Source organism: Cardiocondyla obscurior, linkage group LG03, assembly GCF_019399895.1.
Source record: "Cardiocondyla obscurior isolate alpha-2009 linkage group LG03, Cobs3.1, whole genome shotgun sequence".
NCBI lineage: Eukaryota > Metazoa > Arthropoda > Insecta > Hymenoptera > Formicidae > Cardiocondyla > Cardiocondyla obscurior.
In genome coordinates, this window is record NC_091866.1 from 9,389,532 (window position 1) to 9,412,362 (window position 22,831).

The 22,831-nt window shown below is 42.3% G+C and overlaps 1 protein-coding gene across 2 annotated transcripts in view; it reads left to right on the forward strand.

Annotated features, from left to right (window-relative positions):
• Positions 1 to 22,831, forward strand: part of LOC139113918 (ankyrin repeat and SAM domain-containing protein 1A) — a 45,293-nt gene continuing 22,462 nt past the window's right edge. The window contains exons 1-11 of one of the 2 annotated variants that reach the window (XM_070675367.1): positions 1 to 215; positions 7,952 to 8,032; positions 8,165 to 8,321; positions 8,470 to 8,615; positions 8,771 to 8,893; positions 11,662 to 11,888; positions 12,395 to 12,611; positions 14,288 to 14,500; positions 14,878 to 15,151; positions 15,345 to 16,019; positions 19,041 to 19,215. In XM_070675367.1, the coding sequence (XP_070531468.1) occupies positions 112 to 215; positions 7,952 to 8,032; positions 8,165 to 8,321; positions 8,470 to 8,615; positions 8,771 to 8,893; positions 11,662 to 11,888; positions 12,395 to 12,611; positions 14,288 to 14,500; positions 14,878 to 15,151; positions 15,345 to 16,019; positions 19,041 to 19,215 (2,392 nt within the window). In that variant the 5' untranslated portion in view covers positions 1 to 111. The remainder of the gene's footprint in view (positions 216 to 7,951; positions 8,033 to 8,164; positions 8,322 to 8,469; positions 8,616 to 8,770; positions 8,894 to 11,661; positions 11,889 to 12,394; positions 12,612 to 14,287; positions 14,501 to 14,877; positions 15,152 to 15,344; positions 16,020 to 19,040; positions 19,216 to 22,831) is intronic. The other variant, XM_070675368.1, reaches the window with a different exon arrangement.

Genomic DNA, 22,831 nt, shown 5'->3' on the forward strand with positions numbered 1-22,831 from the left:
TTCGCCCAAGATGGCCACGTCCGATCAATGAAACGCGAGTAATCGTAGTGAAAACACAAATTGACAAGTGTGCAGGCGAACATCGCGGCCTGATCGCGGTGTAAATGGACCATGGGCAAGGACCAGGAGCTGCTCGAGGCAGCGAGGAGCGGCAACGTCACCGTGGTCGAGAAGATCCTCGGCCAGCGAGCTAAGAGGAGTGGTCCACTGGCAAGGTGGGTGTCACCGTGAGCTGGGGCTCGACAGCCTCTGCCTCGCCGTCGCCTTTCCTCGTTACCTAGGTCATTTCCTCATTCCCGGTACTCGGCGCGCCGTTCTCGACCGTTTGACGATTTAACGAGCGGACGTCTCGTCGCGAGGCCCGTCGACATGGGCGCAAACGTCATCTCGCGCATTCCATTATCGAACCGCCGCACCGTCACGCCGTGCTCATTTCGGCACACTTCGATTCGCGTCTCGCCGATAAGATTACCGCGAGGATTCCTCGGCCTACGGCTCTACGCGGTCTCGCAATTTTCTCCGCGGCGCGGAGATGAGGAAACTCACGCCAACGGGGTTAAACGAACTCCCACGAAGGAGATGAATGGGCACCGGCGTTCCCTTTTTTTCCTTTTTCATTTCTTTTTTTTTCTTTTTTTTTTTTTTTTTATCACGATGACGCTTCTTACGATAATTCCTTCACGCTCGATTGAACGTGCCGTGTCATCGTTCGATTAATCTGCGACTGTCGCGACTGACCGCTCGCCCGGGATTTCTGCCGTTAGTTCTACCGTTAATTACGCGAATTACCGCCGGCGTTTCCGCCTTTATTTCGCGAGGACACGTCCGCGTTACCGAGATTTCTATTTAAATTTTCTACGCCGATTAAATAATATTTTGGATAATTTATTAAGCAGTTTGAAATCTCTATATCTCTATATATTTTGTGAAAACCCTTTCGCACAGTTAAATAGTTAAATTATTTTAGTAATCGATTACTCTGCTAATTAAAGGCAAGATCGACACCTTAGTTAAGTGTATTCCCATTCCCAGAAGCGTAATTATATTTTTCCAGTACATCGGCAGAAGTATATCGTTCAACAATTCTGTCCATTCGAATTAGTCACGACTTTTCTGTGGCCGTGAATCATATCAAACACGTACACTCGATGATGCTGCATGCAAATGTGTTGCTATGAACAACGACCGTGTTGTCAATTATCTAGAACTACACGTAATATTTCCTGTAACTTCTTTTCCTTAACTGTTAACGTGAAACAATTAAAATTTCGCGTTTAGCACTCATGCTCGCTGCAGTTTTACGGGAAAAAAAAGAAAAAAAAAAAAAAAAATTAAAAAAAAAAAAAAAATACGCAATTGAAATACGTACGTAGAAGCAAAATAGCCAAGTCTCATTAAAACAAAATCTACTGCTTCTACTACCGAAGCAACCCGCACCTACGCTGCGCTTATCAAGCCATTCTATTTTCTATTTACGGCCGGGTAGATAGAGAGACCTATTTGCCGAGTGGCTCGTTTTCAAGGAGTGGTATGTTTTCAAGGGTCATCGATAACGCGAAGAGATCGGAGGTCGACGATCGGATTTCTCCTCCCGCACGATGGAGACATTTAAATCCTTCGCGAGTGAATTACCGCTAATTGCAAACAATTTCGCGAGCAGGTACGCTACCCGTGGGAACGTACCGTAATTTCGCATTTATTCGCGAGAACGCGCTGACGAATAATCGGATAGGCGCGACCAAGCGTTACTTGCGCCGACGAAAAAGTTCCACGCGGAAATAAATTAACGACCGGCGGTAGTACGCGGTGTCGTCATTATGGTCAAAATCAGAGTAAAACAATTGCTCATTCATCTGTCAAGCTGTCGTACGCTCTTCAGGCAACGCGATACTCGCATCGATTACGAGCGACACTAAAGCACCGACTACGCTTGCTCAGTTTTTAGAACGCGATATGATCCCCGTATCTAATCATTTTGTAATTATGTAAGTCCCGGGTTTCGTTTTCGATCGTCGTTAAAAATATCTGTACCGGTAACTCTTTCTTTATGTGAAATATTAATTAATTTATTTTAATCGTATGGCGTTTTCTTCGCGACAGAAGTATTTTGCTTCGTCAATTAAAAATTACTTTTTATAATTTTTTAAAAATTAATTTTGCTTTTATTTCCAAGTTCGGAAGACTATACTTTGCGCGCTAGAAGCGAAAAATAAATGTCGATGTAAGTGATTATAAAATTATCAGTGTGACGGCGGTTTAATGCCTTGTAGAAGCGTTTTCAGCCGGACGATTAGTTTACCGGGCGTGTAGAACGAGTTGATCGAATATGCGAATGAATATATTATCGCGTCGTATTCTCGCCTCATTCAATTATATCGCGATCGTCGATGGTGTCGTTTTGAACGAATGACGCTCGCATAATTAGTGAAACACCGTCGTCTACTTGTCGGCGCTCTTTATTGACCCAGTGCCGCGAACTCCACCGACAGAGACGAACTTCGTCGGTGCTACTTAGGCCTTGTCCATTAATTAAGCCATACTACGGAGAACGGCGCTCACGACAAAAAGCACGAGGTTTATTTTTCGAGGGACTCGGTGCGTGCGTGTGTGCACGCGCACGTGCCACGAGCACATTTTAAGAATGACTACACAGCGCAATGATGCAAAACGTAAGAGGCGAAAGAAAGAAGGAAAGAAAATCTGTTTATTTAAAGTTAACCCCGCTTTACTGAAGCAAGTATGCATAAATATTATACGTGATTTATCGTCGACAAATGCACACTATTCTGATTTGTGACCCCTTGGATCACGATAGACGCGTCAAGAAGCAAGTAGAAAGACTAATAATAAAGCAGATAACGTTGATTACGAACGCGAGATTAATCTTGGAGAGCAATACGCACGATACGTTTCTGATTACACGCTTTTACGCCGAAATCAAATTTTATAAATAAAGGCAAAGGGAAGGAGTTGCAATTTTTCTCTATCGTCTTTCGTCTAAAGCCTGGAAAAGGGCGATTCGTCCGCCGTCGGTGATTCCTAAATGTATCGTAACGAACGCGCGCTCTTCTAACGAATTGTCTCTCGTGTCTGTCGTCGGCAGCGTGCAACTTATCCGTAACTACAAAGCCAGCCCGCGGCAAGTTTCTCCCGCGCGATTTCTTCTTCTCGTTACTCCGCGGCCTCTTCACCGTGCCCGACACGCGCTTGCCTTTTTGCCCTCCTCGTCGAGATCACAGAAAAGCAATATAAAACGCGACCGCCCTGAGAGAGCGTCCCCAAGCTCCTCGACACTACCCCGGGCAGGGAAGTTGAGAATATTTTACAATGCTAATCGCGAAGTGGACGCACCGCTTTTCGTGTACGAGCACCCGCGAATGCGTGTTTATCCTTTGTTCATTATTCACTTTTTTTTTCTTGTTTTTTTTTCTCTCTTTTTTTTTATACTTTGTACGTAGGTGCGATAATTTCAATCAGTTTCGTAAAAGTCAAAGTTCTAACAGGATAGGATGTAAGAAAATCAATATCACCATGAATTATGTAATGCAAAGTATAAATATTCGCATTTCATGCATAACAAGTTCAAATTTGTTGGAAATAATTTCGTCGATTAATTGCGAGTGTGTAATAATCAGAGATGAATAAATAGCGGTCGGTTAACACGTTAATCTTTTTTCTCGAATAGAGATATCACCTTTTTTTCGAAAAAAAAAAAGAAAGAAAAAAGATTGAAGTTTATTACTATTTTTAGGACATCGCATTACTTGCGATTAATCACATTTACAGTAAGGGCAAGTTTTTCTCCTTTTTTTTACGACACCTGTCGTCAAATATTTCCGAAGAAGGGCATTCGGCTAGGTCAGCACGTATCGTGCCTCTCTTCTTTGCCGGAGGAAACTATCGATTGATGCCCCAGCACCCCTCACATGTATACACCCTCACAGCTTTCGGCTTCTCTCTCGCACACTCGCTTCCTCCTTTCCCTCCCTTTCCCGTCACAGTCTCTCCTCTTTATCGCGCCTTCTCGTTTGCTCCCTCTCCCTCTCAGCCTAGTTTTCCTCTACGCTTTGCCTCCGGCATAAGGGTGCGTTCGCGCTAGACACGTTCGCGTAGTCGAAAAAGAACTCCGTTTATCTATCCGCGTTTTATTTCTAATCCTCGAGACGTTTATAGAAGCTCCATTAATATTATGGTCGAACGCGCAAACGTATTTTCTAACGCGATTTTAAATCGCTGATCTGCGCTATATCCTGGATTTCATAGATTAAAATTCGCTCGACATTTCGCATTATTTATTCAATATTATCGCGACCAAAGCACGTTAAAGATATCTTCACGTTTATCCCAGCTAAGTCCATAATTCCCTTTCTTGAATTGGAAAAGAACAATAGCCGCAATTATTAAGCGCTGGAAAGCTGACCAGCGATGCCCATTTCGATCGCGCAACTTCTTGATTAAAATCAACAAGAAATTACCATTATACGGTGTCCAACAGACGGCCCTACCACCAATGATCGTCCTCCCCTCTGTATTTCTCTTGCCCCTCGTCTCATTCGTAACGTTGAGCGACGACGGGGGCACCGGACGATGTCCTTTTTGCAGACAATCTTCAGGGTTTAATTAAGGAACTTGGGCGAGCGGATGAACTCAATGAATGGGGCGGACGAAAAGTGAAAGGGCGACGCTGAGAGAGCAGAGGGGGCGAGGGGTGGAAAAAAAAGAGTCAAATGTTCTTTACTAACCAGGATCTCGTGTCACGCGAACGCTTCCCGGTTATTTCATGGTATACGTGCACTTTGCGCGTGCGTGTGTGCGGAAACGCGCACGCATGACGGCACAACGCGTCCGCGTATACGGCTTTAAGAATTGTGCACCACCCTCGTTGTTATCGGGTCGTGGAAAACAAACACCTCGGCTCGACGATCGAAAGAGAATGCAAAATGGAGAAAGATGGAGAAAATAAAGAACAAGTTATGCGACCGAGCGTGCAAAGTCTAACGAATTACTACAAGCGAAAAAAGAAAAGAAAAAAAAATAAAATAAAATAAAAATAAAAAAGGGTACATCGTTAGTAAAATCATTTTGCGAGACGCTTGAAAGCAAGTACACTTCTCTTTAATGCAGACGCTCGCTTCGCTTTTTCTACATCGTACGGTTTTGTTTGAGATGCATATGTTTCTTTAACACGCCTGCTACACCGCTCTTACGCGATACAATTTTCTTTTTGATCTCTGTTACAATGGCACGAGAGTTTCTCGAGATGAAGGGGGAGGGAGGCGAGATCGAGCTTTACGCCAATCGTCGCGTGCCGCCTACGGAAAGTCGACGATTTAGAGTGCGTGTATCCGAGGGGTTAATGACGACGTTAGTTAATGACGGCGTGCTTTGATGTGCCGCCCGTATACTGGAAAAAAGTCTCCCGCTTACGTAATTGTTTTGTAAACTGAGCGCGATGCTTTGACGGTAACGTCACGTGGGCGTGGGATTAAAATGTGTGTATACGCTCTTTTAACGAGGGAAAAGTTCCTGCATTTCCTCCGTGCCGAGTTTGTGATCGCTAATGGATTCCAGCGTTTTAGATCGTTCGAGACTAATACGATACTGATCAGTGATTTAATTATACGCTGCCTCTCGAGTCTGAATATTAATCTAATCGATAATAACGCCTTTTCTTTCCCACTTTGCACAATTTAATTGCCACGCGTACCGTAAAATATTTTATGTTTTGCTAGGAGTATATTATATCTAATAATTGTAGCATTCGGAGTATCAGGGATCATTCGTAATTCCTGATATCCATTCGTTTCTCGTCGATGATAAACCGTGGATGGGATTGTACATATATATTTTTGCGCTTCAATCCTCATATCGAAGATACATAAGAGCTGCGTAAATACCGTGTTCGAGTTGCGGCATTTATTAGTTGTCTAGTGTCAATATTATGCCGTCTAATAACATTTCTCATTAAGGCTTAGATGCGCGAATGTACGTACGTGTGGCATAATGTGAAAAGAATCGATCGATGCATTGTGTACGAATGGCAAATGATTTTATTTCCTCAAGATATGTCACGATATTCTACAATACGCTCGTTGCGGAACGTAACGTGTTTTCTTCGTTTTTTTAATTTTCTTTTTTCTCTCGCAATCGTTTCTTCAATTGACGTTGACGTTTATAATGTTTTAATCGTTAGCTACGAAACGCGACGAGAATATAATGAGCAATGTATTTACTGGGTTAATTAGGTGTTAGCAATAAACTTACTATTACGTGTCCGGCATTATAACAACATATACGTCGGATGACTATGTCAGTTAGGCAATATTGCACTTACGGCACGTACGATTGTCAGAACTTTGTTACTGGGAAATGAAAACATTAATTGCGGCTTTTCATGTATTGATTCATTACTGCGCGTAAACGCTCCGTTCATATTGCCAATAAATTCCTCATTAGAGACCGTAAAAGATTTTGATTTCGATTATGCGCTTAATTTTCTTTTTCACGGCGACTTAGCCTCGCTTGCTCTCGTATCTCGCAAATTAAAAAAAAAAAAATTAAAAAAAAGAAAGAAAGTAGGAAGAAAAGAATTAATTTTTATATAAACTTTATTCGAATCCTTTTTTTTTTGTGAATATTCTCGAAATCCAGTCAATTCAAGCGCCTTTGAACGCGGATACTCAACGCTTCGAGGACGGTTGAATAGCCGCCGGCTTTCCCACCCCCTTCGTTCCTCCAATCAAATCCACTTGGAAAGAGACGGGATAACGAGAAATTCCTCTATCGCCAAAGCGTTGCAGGAATATCTGGATATCCGATTCAATAAAAGGAAGCAGAAAGGTGCCGAGAGCGGGAGTCATAAGTTGCCGGCGAGGAGCACCGCTATATAGCCTCTTTCGCTTTTCCCGAGGGTGCTGTCGTTTACACGGTGTTTGCGGGGGCGCGACATTTATCTCCGCGCGAGCGCAACAAAAGCACATAATGAGAACATGTGTTGGACGCAGGAAGCTTCATTAGCGAGTCTGTTCCTTTTCACGCGGCGCATTATGTCATCTAACCGGCTGCGATGCGTGGATACTCGGATACGGCGCGAGTCCGTGCCGCGTACTTTCTCTGAATCACGAATATTAGAAACAAAACTAGAAGCGCAACACTTGATTTCAATATCGCGTTAGCTTTCCAGTTAATTTTGACCAATTTTTTTTTTTTTTTGGTTTTAAAAAGGTAATATACAGATCTAATTGTTGTTGCTTTTTCGCGATGCTAATTTATTCTCTCGCTTGGTTCACTTCAAAGCTTCGCTACCTGCGTACGTACTGCGTGCTCGATTGCCGACAAAGAAACGCGAGATTGATGTCGCTAATGTTGTGCGGGACACGTACACGCCACCCGCTCGCGCGACTAGTAGCCCGGTGATTTTGTATCTTTCCTTACGCAGGTTAACGCGTGATAAAAGAATTTAGATGCCGAGTGTTACAATGAATATTTATTATACTGGAAGAAATCATGCACTATTTTTTAAGTCTCCAATTACAAATAACGAAATAAAAATTATACAACTCACCAATCTGCGTGAGCTGCAGCGGAGTTGTCGAGTTCGGCCGGTGTCTGTAACATAAAATAAAACATATTAGTTTAGACATGTTACTATTTAAATTAATGCAAAGGCAAAACTTTATTTTTATAAAGATTAAAAAAAAAAAATTTATATTCACCTAAAAGTTGCTCCGCTGATGCATGGAGCCCTTCCCGGGCCTGCTCCTCCTCTCAGATGGGACGATGCAATTGCGTCGATCTGTAACAAAAAAAAAATATATATAATTTAATAAACGGTAATAATAAAATCGATTATCAGCTAATATAGGCGTTAGACTAATTTTTTATAGATAGGATTATTAATTTAATTTAATCTTTTCTCTATCGTACGATTAAATAATATTTTTATTTGCAGTTTACGTCGAGGACCAGGTGCTAATGTGCAAGATGCTAGTGGATACTCCGCTCTTCATCACGCAGCCCTGAACGGGCATAGGTACAGTTATATTCACTTTTTATTACTGTTCAAGTATCTTTTTTTAGATTGTTAAAATTTCACGCTTCTCTCTTTATCAATTTATAAATAATTTATTAACTCTCTAATGTTTCCCGAAATACTCATTTGCAGAGACGTAGTCAAATTACTGCTCCAATATGAGGCTTCCACCAATGTCGTCGACGCCAAGGGCTCCTCGCCGCTTCATTTGGCAGCTTGGGCTGGAGACGCGGAAATTGTACGATTAATTCTCAATCAAGGGCCATCAGTGCCAAATGTGAATCTTGCGGTTAGTAGCGTAATTCCGATCTCGCAAAAATTTATTACGATTTTAATTTACTGAAAATATCTTCCGTTTAATAAATGTCGCAATTTGATTTATGGTATTAAAAAAAAAAAAAGGAAAAAAAAAACTTCTAAATATTGTTTGGTTACAGACAAAGGATAACGAAACTGCATTGCATTGTGCCGCGCAGTACGGGCACACGGAAGTGGTGGCACAGCTGTTGCAATACGGATGCGACCCTAGTATCCGCAACAGCCGCGGAGAATCTGCGCTCGATCTCGCCGCGCAATATGGCAGGTAAATCGCTCATGCGACTATATCTTTTCCAACTTCGAATACATATTTTCTCGTGCATTTTGTACTATTTGCGGATATTATATTTCGCAATCGATATTACCACCTCGAGCCCGCCGAGCATCACCGACCTAACGTAATCGTGGCGTTTCTTACAGATTGGAAACTGTGGAGCTGCTCGTGCGAACGCATCCCGAATTAATCGAGTCACTTCGTAATTCTTCCTCATCTTTGATCTTCCCGCACACACCATTGCATTTAGCATCGCGCAATGGCCACAGGTAAGACACAATTTACCCGGCGCACGTGAAAGGTGCGATTTACAATTGAGAAAGCGGCTGAAATTCACTGGCCGCAGTTTATTGTATTTAATAATACTCGTATTATATATTTTTAAAACTGCGTGGCTCCCTTACGTTTCTCTTTTATCTCGCGATCGAATTAGCAGCTTTAATTATATTTTTACAGAGCACGTCGGCGTAACGCTGCGCGTGCCGGAATTTTTGTTTATCTAAGAACCGCGTATTACTTCTTCCCGCGAAATGGTCACGCTAATTATTGGATAATGCGCAACGTGTATTGTGCTTCGAGTACAACAATGGATTCGTTCGAGCTAACCATAACGATGTCGAGCCATTTGCAGTGCTGGCCATTAGAGCCAATCAGAGAGCACCGCGTTGCGTAATCCCGTCGAATACGATATATGCGTCCTCCGACTGGCATGATCCGATCCAACCCTCTACTGGTTACACGTCCCATATTACCGTTCTGTCGATTGCCCTCTCGTCCCTCCTCGAGGCACGCGAATGCGTCCGATCGCATCACACCGGCAGCCGCTCTGTCCATCCGTGCGGATTGCTGACCGCCTCCCGATTACGAGAATCGTATTAATCACTGCCGCCGAAACGTTATCGACCTATATTAATCGCGATAGCAAGCAGCAACGGCAAAACGCCGTTTCTTTGCGCCTGAAAAATCAGCTATCCGCATCGTACCGTTTGTCACCGTGACACCGTATCGTCGCCTAATGACATAATAAACAGTAAGTCATCGGTATTAAAATGGGGTGGAAAAATCCTCTATGCGGGATAAATAATGTCATAATCGTAAGCGTGTCTTGTGTAACATTAATCAATTAACTGAACCGCATAATAGGCCGACAAAGAAGGAAGGCGGATAATCGATTACGTCGGGGCCACGCGATCGGATGATGCGAACTATAACCACCGCTAGGTTGTTTAATAATGGTGTAGAAAAAAAAAAAAAAAAAAAAAAAAAAAATAGAAAAACCTTTGGCGGTCTTCTACGATCGCAGGAAATTTCATTTCGGTATCGCGCGCGTTGTAACATCTCCGTTACCTAGTTGTTTCACATTTAACATTCGGTGCTGAGCGATACGTTCTCGTTTAACAGGGCGATGCTAGTCCGTAATCCCGCTGAGCTTTTTGTATAATCGACGCCGCGGAGACGGGAGCGGTGGACAGCGAGGGGTGCTCGATCGTAACAGTCCGGTTGGCGGTCGAATCGAATCGTGAATCGCCGCGAAACGGCAGTCACATTGTAATCGGGTATAACGCCGGTTTTTCTATGCAGCCTCGCAGCCGGTAATCGCTTTAACCGGCGCTTGCCGCTTATAATGCGATCGTATCGCGATATACAGTCCGGCGGCTGCATTTTCCGTCGATGCCGGCGCGAGGGTGCACAGCAGAATTGGCCGGGGGTGTCGGCGTGGGATGAATGTGTGTATATGTGTGTGAGAGAGAGAGAAAGAGAAAGAGCGTGCAAAACGTGACATTTTATCGCTCGAATTTTGGTTAAATAACGGCGCGCGAGACGTTTGCGCCTGTACGAGTGCGAACGCGTATGCACGAGCTGTTTGAATGTTTGGGCTAGATCAGCGTTTCTCAAATCGCAGTTTAAAAAAAAAAAAAAAAAAAAAACTGTTGAAAAGAGGAAAAAAAAAATATCAATTCATTAATCAGAGTCTGTGCCAACGTATTCGCGTTCACTGATCTCGAATCGCATGCATTTATATTATTATACGATGCCAATAACGCAAAAATAGTTTGATAAAATCATATTTCTGTATTTTATATTCCCGCTGCAATTTGCATCGGATGAAAAAGTGTATAGTAATTTTTTTTATATTATATTTATATTCTTGACTATTTGAATTGACTGTCCACTTCGAGTCTATCTGTTGAATGTACATGAGAAGATTCGAATGTCGAAGTTTGAGAGTCTCTGGGGCGCAGATGCAAGCGCACGCGAGCACGCACCGGGAGAGTTGCGTACATTGCGACGGTCGGACTCACGCACGCGTTTCACACGCGCACCACGATATTTAGTGGATCCACCGGCGCGGCTATATGGGGCTAGAACAGGCAAGGGGGCGGGCGGGGGAGAGGAGAAGGACTGATGGCAGAGAGGGATCAGTTCGGGGGAGGCGGACGTGGAGTAATGTCTATTATCGGATTCAATATCGATGCTCTCGGTAAGCCAGTATACAAATACCCCTATGCTACGGTAATAACAACATAGGTGCACGCGAATCCGATCTTCAGCCGCCAATCCTATATGCGACGGGCGGCTGCGGTCACCGCAGTCGGCGAACGGCCCATCCGATAAAAGGAGAGCAAAATCTGTGTTTCGATTAGGCGCCAACAGCAAATGCATTTCTGATGGTCTTAATGGGTTGGCCGGTGAATGGAAGTCGCAAGAAACGCGAGGTCGCTTAAAACTCTTCAAAGCCTTTAGTCTCTGGTCCCGCACGAGATTTATTGTAAAGTGCATATGCACAGTTTGTCACTTTACTTTTTAAGCCGGGCTTTATTTTTAATTGTTTTTTTTTTTTTTTTTTTTTTTTTTCTTTCTTCCGCGCAAAAAGCATAACAGAATACGAAGCTGCTCGAAATGTAATTTTATATCATGCAAACACGATATATGTATATGTCAAGTAATCAAGTCTTTTATAAATTTTACGAGCCCTAGTATATTTGTTAAAACATAAAATAAAATGCAATGAAACGTTTGGTTAATTTTGTTGCAGAGCGGTCGTGGAGGTCCTCCTTGCCGCTGGAGTTGATGTCAATACCAGAACGTCAGCAGGTACCGCGATGCACGAGGCCGCGCTTTGCGGCAAGATGGAAGTGGTACGGGCGCTTTTAGATCGCGGAGTGGATTTGGGCATTAGGGATTCTCGGCAAAACACGGTGCTTGATCTTCTGGGACAGTTTCCGCCGCACGTCACTCAAGATATCACGGCGGTGATAAAAAGTACGGCCGCATTCGCATGCAATTTATTTTCGTAACATCACGATTGGTATATACATATATATTACACGTGCGTGTGTGTTCATGTGTATGTATATACATGCATGTAATTAGTGAAAATTCTGTTAAGAGGACATACGTTTCTAGTTTACTGCAGCGTTTAATTAAATCGCTCTTACCCACATATAAAGATTGACGTGTATTTACATAACGTTATATTAAGCATATGGAATTAATCCTGAACTTCGTTTCTGCATATACGGTATGCACGAATAATAAAACGACACGTTTATAATTTTTATCGTTACAATTTGTACATCGTGTAATAACGGTCGTGAGAATTCTTATTTTATTTCTTTTTTTTTTTTTTTTAACTACTACACGTCAAATGTATTAAAACAATTGAATTTAGCATTTTCTAGTTAGATGAAAGATATTTATAATTACTTTAGATATTTCAAATAATTATTGAGCGGACAATTATTACGTTCTCGTTAATTTCGAAACAGGGCATCGGTCTTCCTCCGGTGTGGAAAGTGATGCCGATAGCGAGAACTTGCCACCGATTCCGGTGCAGGGTGGCGATTCATTAGGCAGCCCCTATGAAAATGTTCGTCCGGAGGATGATCTTTCTCCCCCGGAGGGAACGTCACCCACTCAATGGCAATTTTATCACAAGCCTCGGGACGACGATCGTCGCGTTTCTGGCACGTCCGTCATGTCCTTGTAAGTATTTCTTTTTTCTTTCACATTTATTGCACGTGTACGTTGCAATTTTTTTAATAGCGTATATATTTCATGTTTCTCCCTGCTAATACTGTGATATAATAAATAGTAACATATGCTTCTTCACAATATCTAGTGTAATTAATATTTATGTCTGTAATATCTTATTGTTACCAAAATATTTTTTAAGTAAAAATTATTAGCATATTATATTGATTCGTTTACACTTTACGAAAATTTTTAATTTATATTAAACAACATAATCATTTTACATATCATTTAGAGAGTTCGAACGACGTAAATCTTTTGTGAAAACGTATTTCTTTATCATTCAGAATATTTTTATAGATATGCCTCGGGAAAGTAAAAAATAAAAACCGCGATTGGATCGGGTGAGCGCGGAGATTCGTAATATTTTGCAAAAAGGTTTCGTGCGCGCATAGCGGCTGCGGCTGTGCTTTAATATAGAAGATGTTGGACAAACAAAAGCGTAGACGTGGACGGAGCGCGGAGTGAATGAGCGAGTGCCGGCCAAGCATCGGGATGATGACGGCTGGTGCTGGCGCTGCTGCTACCGCTGCCGTTGGTATCCGTAGGAGGTGGAGAAGGTTGTAGGTAGAGGTTCTCGAACCGAAAAGGGAACCTGGATATGGGGCGGTGCCAGGGGGTGAAACGCGAAGGTGGAGGAAGAGGTTGGAGGAGGTGGTACGGCCGCGTGTAGCCCCAGCGCGTTAAGCACCGCTTGGCTTGGTTTAATTTTCCTGATGTAGGCAGGCGAGATGGTGGGTCCGACCGCCTCGTTCGCCCCTAGGTCACCCCCGTTGCATCACCCCATTGGTACTCTGTGCCAGTGCTACCGCTCTAACTGCTAAGCCCGACTGGTTGGCTCGGGCACAGCGGGCGAGAAAGAGAAAGACGAAGACATAGAATGATAGAGAGACGATGAGGGAAAAGTGGAGAGCAAGGGAGCGAACGAAGGAGAAAGAGGGATACGCGGTATGTACATGTGAAAGCGGGAGGAGGGAGGGGGGAGGCAAGAGAACGTGGGAGCTCTCGTTGATGTTCCGCACTTCTACCATCAATGTTTGACGTCGGTAGCCCCGGCTTGGCCGCCTCGAAATGAATCCATCACGTTAAACAATGTAAATGTTAGCCCGTCTCAGCATAAAACTAATAACCATCGCTTTCTCCCTCGTGCTACGAGCGCGCGTGGGCTCCGCAACCCCCCCGGTGCCGCGAACTTCTTTTTCGTTTCTCTTTTCCGCGTTCCGTCGTGTTCCGTCCTCGACATGGCCTCATTAAAAAGTCGGCACTTGCCTGTGAATGTCTTTAACTGAACCATATTTTTTTGTCAATGGAAGCAGCTGTATTTTTCTATGACGCGCGCACACGATTTATATTTACATATAATATAACGCAATCGTTATCTTTTGTTTTTGCGAATATTTTAATTTAAGCACTTTCGTTATTCGTGATTTTAATATTAAATAACACTAGCGTAATGAGGTAAAGCGATAAAATTTCTCGACAAAGTTAGTTAAATTTTATTGATTAATGCGTAACCGAATAGTGGTTACTCCAGCTTGATATATGAAATTATGTTGCTTGGCTTTGAATGTGCGGTGAATTTTTGATAATCGATAACGATTGACGTACGCACGGGGTGCGCGTTTCAGTGAAGACGAGCAGAACGGGGAACCGGTGAACGGAGTACGGAGGGCCCTCCAGCTGACAGAGGACTCCGACCCCAGTTCCGTCTTCGACAGCGTCTTTATGTCCCTATCCGACACTCTCAACTCTATAAATACTCTCGAAAGTTCCGACCAAACTCCTGAAGATATACCACAAAACACTAGCAAAAGAACACCAATACCACGCGACACTACACGGTAATGACATGCAAACATTTTGCACCGCATAGTTACATTAGAAACAACATAAATACGCGATAATATCGAATCAACGTTCTTAAGAGTAGTTCTTATTAGAGTAGCTTACATGCATGTAATCGTCCGTAGAACATTTTGAAAATTATTCGCGCGTACTCGATGTTGTTAATGAATACCGTATAACAGATTGTAATTTCGAGATAACTATTAGAGCGAGCGGAATAACGCCGTGAATGTGAGAAATTTTCGCATTTCTTGCTGATTAATCGCGCGGAAGCGCACGTTTCCGACATTCGCGATCTATCGGGCCGATTTATCATCGACTAATAATAGATAGCCGATTGGTTCCGCTGAAACCTCGAGTTTTGGTTGCACAGGGGCTCCGACAGTGGACTGTACCAAACTCCACCCGTGCCACGCGGCACAATGGAGGGTAGCTTCGTATCAGAGGACCTGTCCTTGACATTGCCCACGGGATACGGGGGTAGAGAGTCCGACCAATTGAGCGTGTCGTCATCCTCGAGCGTCGGCGGACCGAGCCCACGGGACCGTCGTTGTTTGCCCAACGATTCCAGCGCTGCCGGGATTTACTTGCCAATGGCACCCCTGTCCAGCTCGCTGCACAGCCCCGCTTCTAACAATAAAGTCTCGGTAAGACCGCCGATTGAACTAAGTTACGAAGAAATATTTTAAAAAACGACCCATGATTTTAATTAATTTTTTTTTTTTTTTTTTTTTTAATTATTATTATTAATATTGCAAATTGAATTTTTTGAAAATGTTTGTGGACGTGAAAGTAATTTGAACGACTCGCGAAACGTGATTATTCGCTTTTTTTTCGCAGCCGACACCGCCCAAGAAACCACCTAGACGAAATCTCTCGGTATCACCGACGCATCTACAGACACAGATGTCTTTGTCAGCCGATAGTTCGGTAGGGCCGAGCAATTACGAGTACTTGTTCATGGCGCGTAGTGGTGCGCGCAGCCACATCGATCTTGAGCAGTTGCAGAAGCGACGCGATCAGCTGCGACATGTCACGCGAAGCATGGACCAATACGTCGAGATGAAATCGCGGCCGGTCGGGAACGACGAAAAACGTGACGCGGAGCCGGTGGCCATAACGTCTATCTACGAGAATCGACCGGTCAAGATGCTGAATCCGCGAAGAAAATTGCGTAGACACGCGTACGAGAATTACGAGCCGGAAAACAGCTCGTGCACCGATAAATCACCCTGCAGCGACGGCGACGTGATCCAGGAGCAAACATTCGTATCGAGCGCGTTTCTCACTCTGAGATCTTCCCAGGAGAGTCTTCTCGACGAGAGGCGCGAGACCGCGGACGGGCAGTCCGCGTCGGAGAGTCGCGAGGCCACCGACAAACGTCTCAAACGCGTGCAAATGATGCTGCCGACCAGCCCTACGCACTACGTGCAGCCGCCTACTCCTGACCATCCGCCGCCGTCCGCCATGCAAGCGGAAAAGTCCATCCACGAGCGTATTCGACCGCTTAGCCAGGTAAGTCCTATCAGCGGTTATTATTCCGCGCGAGGTCAACACGTTGACCGATGTGAAATGCCAAAAAGATAACGAATAATTAATGACAGATAATTAGCAGCGTGCAGTAACTGTACGATAATATTTTATTACGAACTTGCGCGGCAATGCAATTTTTAAACGTACCTGTCGAAAGAAAACGCAACAACAAATGTTGTAGAATTTAAAAAAAAAAAAAAAAAAAAAAAAAATCGTATTTATTTTTTTGTAAAATAAAGCTCTTTTCGAAAATCATATTTAGAAGTTATGAATCGATGAATGATTCTTAAGCGACGTCATTTCCGATCTCCGAATTAAACTCGTACGCAAGCATGCAAGATTCTCAATTCCCCGCGAGAGTTCCGCGGTACGTTTCAAACGATAGCAATTCTCAAATGGGAGCGTTTCCGCGATTTGTCGCGCGGTAACTTGGCGGAGCGTGCAACGGCGCCGTTCAATTTTGCATCCTCTGGCGGTGCTCGGAAGTGCGGCAATCAGAAGACGTTCGTACGTACGCACGCCCGTCTCATATGTCGAGGTACATCGCTAAAAGCGCGCGTCAGATCGTGGAGACTTCGCGGAGAACGCGGGAGAGAGTTTCGAGGTACGCCGATGACTTGAGCGAAACTACCGATCCTTTAAGTCGCTCGTGACGTAAGAACTTGGCGGCGTGCGCTCATTAAGGGTTGCCATTAACGCTCTCACTTGACCCGGTGCCTTGGACAGTAGATAAGCAGTCGACATAGCGTCTTACCGAGGTTTAATATACAAGCTGTGTTTGATCTGTGATGCGATTTACAAGGACTCGTCCCCTCTGCCTCGCTCGCAGCCGTCGTCGCCGCTTTCGGCCTGTCTCGCTCGTTTGCTGCCGTTTGCGCGTCGCCCTATGATCGTTCTGCTGTGAGACCGACTACGTTCAATTCCCATCCACCGCGAATGGATATCCATAGCACACGACGCAGCTTCCAGCGCACTTCTGCCTCCCTCCTTTCCTCTCCTTCTCTCTTTCTCTCTCTCTGGCTTTGCTCTTTCCACGGTATCTCTCTGCCATCCACCCTAGGTTCTCTCTGCCGTTCCCTATATGCATTCGCAATCCGTGTCTTTCAGTCGGCTATACACGCTTGACGAAATATCACACAGTGAATATATCTAGAAAGGAGTCGGTGAATGCGGCGAAGACGGCGAACTCATGTGTACAGCCGGTGGTACCGTGTAACATCGCTTGCTTGGAAGATGATCGATGTCTTCATCATGCAAATCGTCTATTTGATAGACACGGATATCTTCTTCTCGTAACATGCTTCGTACATCCTCTTTGGCACTTGATGAGTTGTAAATCTATCGTTCTCCATTGGATTATCAAGCGATTTTATGACAATTCCGGATTCGAAATTTAAAAAAGCCCCGAAGATTCAAATCGCGAGATCGAACAAATATATATTGAAAAAAAAAAATTAATTAAAATATATATCTAGTCAGGGCTAAAATAATTTCGCTAATATCGCGCAATTTACGCTATTAACATCGCGCGCTCGTCGGCCGATTCGCGATAATACGAATATATTCTCAATTCGCCGAGCAGCTGATATGATTCGATGATAGAGATCGAACGCTATTACGGCAGCTGAAGACAGCGCGCGTTCGGCACACGGAGGCAGAGGGTCTCCGTGAACCTGTCGGAGGAAGGACGAAGAGATGGGAGAACCCTCTACGGATGGTTGCTTCTCACCCGTCAACTTCCGCGAATCCAGTAGAGCGGCAGAATGCAAGACGCCGACACCCTTTGAATAATGAAGCCCTCGGCTTCTATGCCTGTCTGACTTCGCCTCGCGAACGCTCGTTCTCCGTTGCCATGGGAGAGAGAGAAATTCACGAATTTGTAGCGACGGTTTCCGGCTGTCTCCTCGAGACGCTCTCGGCGTTTTACAGATGATACCGCGAGCGTCTGTCGGGCCTCTGACGTCAAATTTTAATTGCGTTAGAGCCTTTCTGAAACGCGCGATGAAATAGCAGCTTGCCGTTTCGTAGTTTGCACTTAGTAAATCAAAACGCCAGGTCTCTTTGAGCGGCGTAACGCAATTTTCGGTGGTTTAATACATCTCTCGCTGTTCAACGTAAATGGCGAACGTTGACCGTTAGTTGTGGCTTGTTATTAATAAAACATAATACATAAAAATACATTAAAAAAAACAAAAAAAAAAAACGTAGATACGCATGTGTAATTAAAATCTGTATTAAACCACGTCAAGTTGCGATTTCAATTATTTTCAGTTTTAAGGTCCTCCATCTTTCTCTCTCTCGCTTTTATTTTATTTTTTTTTTTTTTTTTTCGAATAAAAATATAATTTTTGATGTATAAAATAATTTCAATGTAAACAGCATCGCAATATTTGCAGCAATAATTCTTTGCGTATCATAAAATTCAGGAGTGCTGGAAAAATCGTATTATATTTGTCATTTATGACTCGCCGTCAGCGGAATCGAAAGAATTAATGTCAAAAGGTATAGATTTTTATTCGAATAAATAAATATGCTTTAGGTTGACCACGCGTATTTATTTTCCCTCCGATTTACATGGCATATTTCTCGCGTGCCTGCGCGCGGACGTTTCGTTTCAATAAATTTTCATCGCGATAGGATTGGCTTCATTTTTCCATCGTGTGATTTGCTGCGGCTCGACGCGACGCGACGCGGCTCACGGGGGAATTTTTATATCGACTGTAAATATCCGTGTATAAAATACGAATGTTGACAATTTCGTGATAACGGCCGATACGCGCGGAGTAATAGTGGTCGCGGGTAAATTGTAAAACGCAACTGCCATAAATCCAACAACATGATCAGCGGGAGTTTCACGGCGGATATCGAGAGGGGCTCGGGAAACCGAAGCGTCGAAAATAAGCCCACCTCCCCCGCGGCTTATTTACCGCGATGTTTTATAGCGTATACTTTTAAGCGAGGAGTCCCCCGCTTTCTCCTCAAATGCCGCTGATTTGTCGATAGGTGTACAAGCGAAGATCCCGCGACATGGAAACGGAAACGGACGAAGATCTCCTACAATTTCCCACCGGTGGATCGCTCAACGCGTCAAGCGGCTCGCTGTCCAGCGTATCGCTGTCCGACAAGAGCATGTCAACGGACAATGTCGAGGAATACTTCGGCGACGTGCCGTTCGCAGGTAAACAGCAACGCACGCTTGGCTGCACCGCATGACGCTTCTTTCTGCCCACGTGTACATGCATAACCGTTGTGTTACGTTTCTGTCTTTTTACCGTCTGTCTGAAACACCGCTAACGCGACAATTGCGAGGAGCACGTTTCCTCGGGGACGCGCTCTAAAGCAAGGTCTCTCCCGACCTTTTCCCATTTAAATGCGCAATGTGTCGTTGACTCGTACCGCATTGGTGAAAACGGGCAGGAAGCCACCAAGAAAATGTACATATGTATAGCGTCACCTAAAGGTGATGGTATTTAACGCTGCAACAATTTCATGTATGTATATCGAATTACTTTTGTCCCATCCGTCATTGGTATTAACATTTATTTACGACGTTCGTGTAACAGCACAATACTTTTATACTACGACCCGGAAGGGTTTGGCGAATGGGTACACTGTAACGGCATGAGGAGGTATTATTTTTATGCTCTTCGCCTTTGCCATTTTCATTTCGTTACCGTATAAAAGAACATGCGACACAGATTTAATTCTCACAATTTAAAACATGCATCACGAGCAGCTGCATAACAATATTTGGAAGATATATTTATGGAAGATATATTTATAAAGCAGGTGTGTCTGTGCGCATTGTTTAGAATTAAAATTTATTCCAATAGCGGAATGGTATACGTAACTGATTACCTAAGTTCGCAAATTAGATCGTCTCGCATCAGTCGGAGAAGTTAAGATAAGAGGACTTGATAAAATCCGTACTTTGCATATTATATACAAACTCAAGTATTAAAATTATTATCTGTCCATTAACGCGATATTTCATTCAATAAAAATCATATTTTCATTATCCGCGTTAAGGGGAGTTCTATTGTGCGCCCGCTCTCTTTTAATTGTAATGCCGAACCGAAACGTACCTTCCGAGTCTGCTCTCGAAAGAGCAAATAAATCACACGGGGCGGTTTTCTCCCCCGCAAAGGGGAATGTTCTGTACAGCGCACGAACGTAGATCTTCTTTGACTCGATCGAGCCGGATGTACTTTAGCGTCAGGTACGCCGCAAAAGAAATCCAAATTTTTCGCCGGTCGTGTTTCGGCGCGATCGGAAGTGGTTCGTGATCCATTTTATCGAAAATTCGTTCTATTTTTCTTTGACTTTGGGCGATGTGCCGATATGGAATACGGTCGGCGCATCTGTTCCCCGAAATACGGCTCCGGTTTTCCTACGGTAATAAAATCTGTCGGTTCTGGATTTCAATCTTTGCCGACGCAAAGCGAAAGACGTGCCGCGCAAGCACAATCGTTGCGCAAAAAACTAACGATCCGAGTTCGTTATTCGGACCAGCCCGGTGCTCTCTGTTATCGATAGTTATTCCTGGTTAATCTAATGGATCAGGCGGAGTCCTTCGCAGTGAACGATGGAAATCTCGCAAACAGTACTCGCCGTGTTGAAACGTTAGAAAAAAAAAAAAAAAAAAATATTAGGAACTTTGAGCATGTTACGATTAGAGAAGCAAATAGTTTTCTAGACTCTACACTAATTACATTAGCATTGCGATGTACACATAGTCACTTTATTATATATTCACTTTTATCCTCGCCTCAATATATTAGCAATGTATGCGGGCCAGATTTTGATTACGTTACATTTGATATAGGCAGTAAATACGTAGCTAGTCTATTGGAGAATCGTTTTCGTAAACCATATCCTTTTCCGAAAATAATTAATAATTGATTGAAAATTATTATACGCACAGAATAATATAATATAATATGTACTATTTCGTACATTTATTGCGCATTATTATATTTTAATCAAGTTGAATTATTCCTTAACGTTTTATTTTGTATATGTATAATGCGCCTTGGTAGTTATTCCACAATATTTAATATTTATATGATAAATTATCAAGTACACAACATTTGCACGTTAAATGTGCAATTTAATGTAATGAAGTAATTATAAGAAAGTCTATAAATGTTTGAGAGTAACTGAGATTAAGGATTTTAAAGACTGGAAAGTTATATTCACAGAGAAAGACGTTTCGTTGCTTTCTAATTAAAATGATAAAAATGCATATATTAAAAAAAAAAAAAAAAAAAAAAAAAACAGGTATTCAAGACATATTCTAGATATAGTAAATTGTTTATATGTATTGTAGCACCGTCGGAATACCATGTATTCTTATTGAGTCATATATTAGAAGTGTATTTAATTTTTATATTTTTTAAAATAAGTATTACATTATTAAAAAATGTTGAAAATATCTTTATAGCATTGCTAGAACTGAATAGTACGATATGTCTTCCTTTCAATTAAATAGCATATCTTACAATAATAACCATATTAAATATCAATATTAATAAAATAAATTTTACTTTTATTATATACAATATATATTAATTAATATGCATGCAACATATAGTACGATTATATATTTATTCATTCCAAGCGTAACAATTGCAGATTAATTATGAGTTAACAAACTTAAATTGTGATCAATTCTGTGATTTCTTTTTTATTCAGATATGCTTAGAACATTTATGAGATCATAATATAGAGATGGTGTCATCCGATGCACTGAATTAAATCTGATAATATTATGCCTTATTTTGCGACTGATTTAATATTTTATTTTGCGTCAAATGCTTCGTCCAAATATCCAAATATTATAACGGGTCAACCTGTGTGTATAGGTATATAAAATTATATGCGCGATATATTTACATTTTAAATTTAAGCAATTATAAATATCTTTCATGTGCTAATAAACGTTATGCTGCTATTGTATGCGATGTCTTGAGTCATTTTGTCGCTTATGTCTCTCCTTTGAGCTTTCGCAAAATTTTTTTTTTCCGTTACAATGCCGTTGTAGTTCGCAAATTTATATTACCCCTTTTTTATTACGATCTTTGTCAGTAATAATATGTAATCGGCTACATGGTATTTTAGTATTCATTTCTGTTCCAAAAATCCCGTCCTACATACAATAGAATATATACAAGATTTTCCACAAGATAAATTTCTAAACATTCCTAATGCAGTTATTTTAAACAAAATTTCAAGTTTTATTTTTCGACAGTAAGAATTTATCTTCCCGTTATCTTGTATATATTCCAAATAATGCAATTGTAAAAAAGCACAAGTACAATTAAAAAAAAAGGTTTTCTTTTATATGTATACTTCCAATTAATGATAAAAATTCAGATTAACCCTAAAATGTGTAAATACAAACTGGAAATAATAACTCAATAACGTAAATTTGTCACGAAATAATTGATTTAATTTTTAACAACGTATTATTTATGACGTAAGAAATTGCGCTGCGTTTTATATGTGCATGTTTTGCAATTTGTCTAATTATTGTGGCTGCATACTCTCGATATTAAACGTGATTTTTAGTAATCAACTGCGTGATAGTCACACATATTGTTATGTTTGGCGTGAGTTTTAAAGCGTGCGATTAAAACTCGTGTACAAAAAAAAAAAAAAAAAAGGGTACTGCAGTATGTATTGTGACGAAAGATAAAAGTGGAGCAAGGTGAGTCTCCACATGAATAACACATTGTTTTACCAGACATAGTGATCTATCTTTATCCGAATGTAATAACAAATTGTAGTTCATA